Genomic DNA, 2,500 nt, shown 5'->3' on the forward strand with positions numbered 1-2,500 from the left:
CTGAAGAGCGGAGCCACGTTCGACGCCAAAATCCAAGACGTGGATGAGAAGGCCGACATCGCCCTGATCAAGATCGACGCCCCGGTGAGCCGACGCACACGCCACTTTAGACGTGTTTAAAGGAGTGAATGTGTGATTATGTGCAGACAGGAGGTCTCTGCTGCTCTTTAGGGCGCACTCACACTGTGCCTCCGTACCGTGCCCATTCACGTGTCACGGCTAAAGTCTGGTTCCTTTGACCAGTGTGAGTGCAACCGTACCACGTCTAGGAGCGGCACACTTGCCGTCCACGGCCCGTTTGGGAGAGGTGGGCTTTAGTAAAGCACGTTTGCACGTGTACAAGCACGAGCGTGCGCACGTGTACGAGCACGAGCGTGCGCACGTGTACGAGCACGAGGCCTACGGTGGTTCTGAGGTCATTTCCTGTGCGCCTGTTGGGACGTAGAAAAAAGAAGGAGGGACCATGCGCGGACATTTCAAACAATGGCGGTGAAAGGTTCACGTTGGTGTGATGCGGAGGTGGAGTGTTTACTGCAGATTTGGTCGATGAAAAGATTCAAAAACAGTCGACAAGACGCACAAAAACTCCGAGGTCTACGGAAAGATCTGGAAACAAAGCCACGCATCGCCATGACGTCATCAATGCGTGTGACGTGTTACGGCGTGATGACGTATAGGCAGCAAGAAGCATTCTCCGAGGCCCAGGTAGTGTGAGTACAAACGGGCCTGGAGGGGGGGACAAGGACCCTAAAGCACGGGGCACGGGACGGAGGCACAGTGGGAGGGCGCCCTAATTAGAGTTGAGCCTCACGGCGATACTCCACCTCCATTCATCGTTTTCCATGACACGTGTCCATGAGCAGCTTATGGAAACTGCTGATCTCATCGGCTCATCGGCTTTAACAGGCAGCATCTGATCCATACTGAGACTGTTACTGCTGCTGCTGCTGCTGCTGCTGCTGCTGCTGCTGCTGCTGCTGCTGCTGCTGCTGCTGCTGCTGCTGTTACTGCTGCTGCTGCTGCTGCTGCTGCTGCTGCTGCTGTTACTGCTGCTGCTGACGACACTTTCAGCTTTACATTCAAACTGAATTGTTGTTTTACAAAGAGCGAATTCAATGCTTTACATGTTGAATCTGTAGAATCTTTATTAAAAGATATATTTTTTTAAATAATCCACCCACGGCGCGTTTTGAGAGGAACAGAATGAAAGTTTTGCTTTTCCATCCGTCTGAATTAATATTTTAAACATGTTTTGACGTGTTTGACAAGGACTTTCTATCCCGTTGTGTTTCCATGGCAGCAGCCAATAGCGTTGGGCGTTGCTGGTTGCCAGGGTTGTCTGTTGTTGGGTGCAGCTACTGTAGGCTGGCACTGGTTGAAATGGAGTTAGCCAATCGTGCAGCTGCTTGGGAGCCTCAGTGAAGGGGGCGTTCTTTGTCCCAGCAGCTGAGTGAGCGGAGACGGGCAACAACCAGAGTCACTATAGGCCGAGCATTCACTCCATGGACTGAGAGAAAGGAGAGGAACGCCATTCAAACGCACGCCCACATGGCTACGCTGCTCCTGGATGCTAACATCACTTTCATCTGCACTTAGCTGGAACGGCTAACGCTAACGGCTAACGCTAACTGTCAGTCAAACTCCTCTAATCCTTGTTTTGATGCTGTGGTTTTCTGGAGGGGACGGGTTCAAACAGGCTCAAACAGACTCCGGTCTCCTGGAGCTACTGGGCCGGGTCTGACCAACCTGGCAACCCCACTGCTGGACTTCTTTTTTGTTGTTGCAAAGACGATCTTGAGACACTAGATGGAGCCTTTCTGCTCATTCTACACATTCAACCTTTAAGCACGGTGAAGTCTGCACACTGAGCGGACTCTGTGTGGACTTGAACAGCTCTGAGGCGTCCTGGGAACGCTCCACAGGTGAAGTCCGGACAATTTGGAGTCAGTCAATTCCGACTTTCCGTCCATCCACCAGATGTTCTTGGACTTTCATCACCTGACTGCCCCGTTCATCTTCACACCTGCTCACCTCCAAAGTAACACAGACATAGCTCCTCGTTGTTTTTTCAGTTTTGAGTCATTTCTCAAGTGCTTCAAGTGCTGAAAACCAGTTTAGGTGTGCTGGTGGGACGGCAGCAGAGGGGGAAGATCCTTGTCACATAAAAACAAAACTATCTGTGCGGCTGGATGACTGAGAATGTGTGTGTGTGTGTGTGTGTGTGTGTGGGTGATGTGTGTGTGTGTGTGTGTGTGTGTGTGTGTGTGTGTGTGTGTGTGTGTGTGTGTGTGTGTGTGTGTGTGATGTGTGTGTGATGTGGGTACTGTACTGGAGGTTGTGCAGGATGGATGAATAGACCGGCAGAGAGATAATGAGAGAGGAGAGAGGAGCTTTGTTCCTCGTCGTTCTCTTTGTGTTTGGTGGCTTTGTTGCGCTCGCATCACCAGCAGACACGTACGGCCCCTCGTCTGTGTGATCTGAGCGAGGAACGTGGTCGTTT

General features: G+C 51.5%; 1 protein-coding gene across 1 annotated transcript in view; it reads left to right on the plus strand.

The window, feature by feature from the left end:
• The window catches only part of LOC310961346 (serine protease HTRA1B-like), a 24,917-nt gene that overhangs the window by 7,359 nt on the left and 15,058 nt on the right, over positions 1–2,500 (plus strand). The window contains exon 4 of the mRNA XM_083933376.1: positions 1–84. This exon is cut by the window's left edge and continues 6 nt beyond it. Coding sequence (XP_083789502.1) covers positions 1–84 — 84 coding nt within the window. The remainder of the gene's footprint in view (positions 85–2,500) is intronic.

Source organism: Echiichthys vipera (assembly GCF_963691815.1).
Source record: "Echiichthys vipera genome assembly, chromosome: 18".
Taxonomy (NCBI): domain Eukaryota; kingdom Metazoa; phylum Chordata; class Actinopteri; order Perciformes; family Trachinidae; genus Echiichthys; species Echiichthys vipera.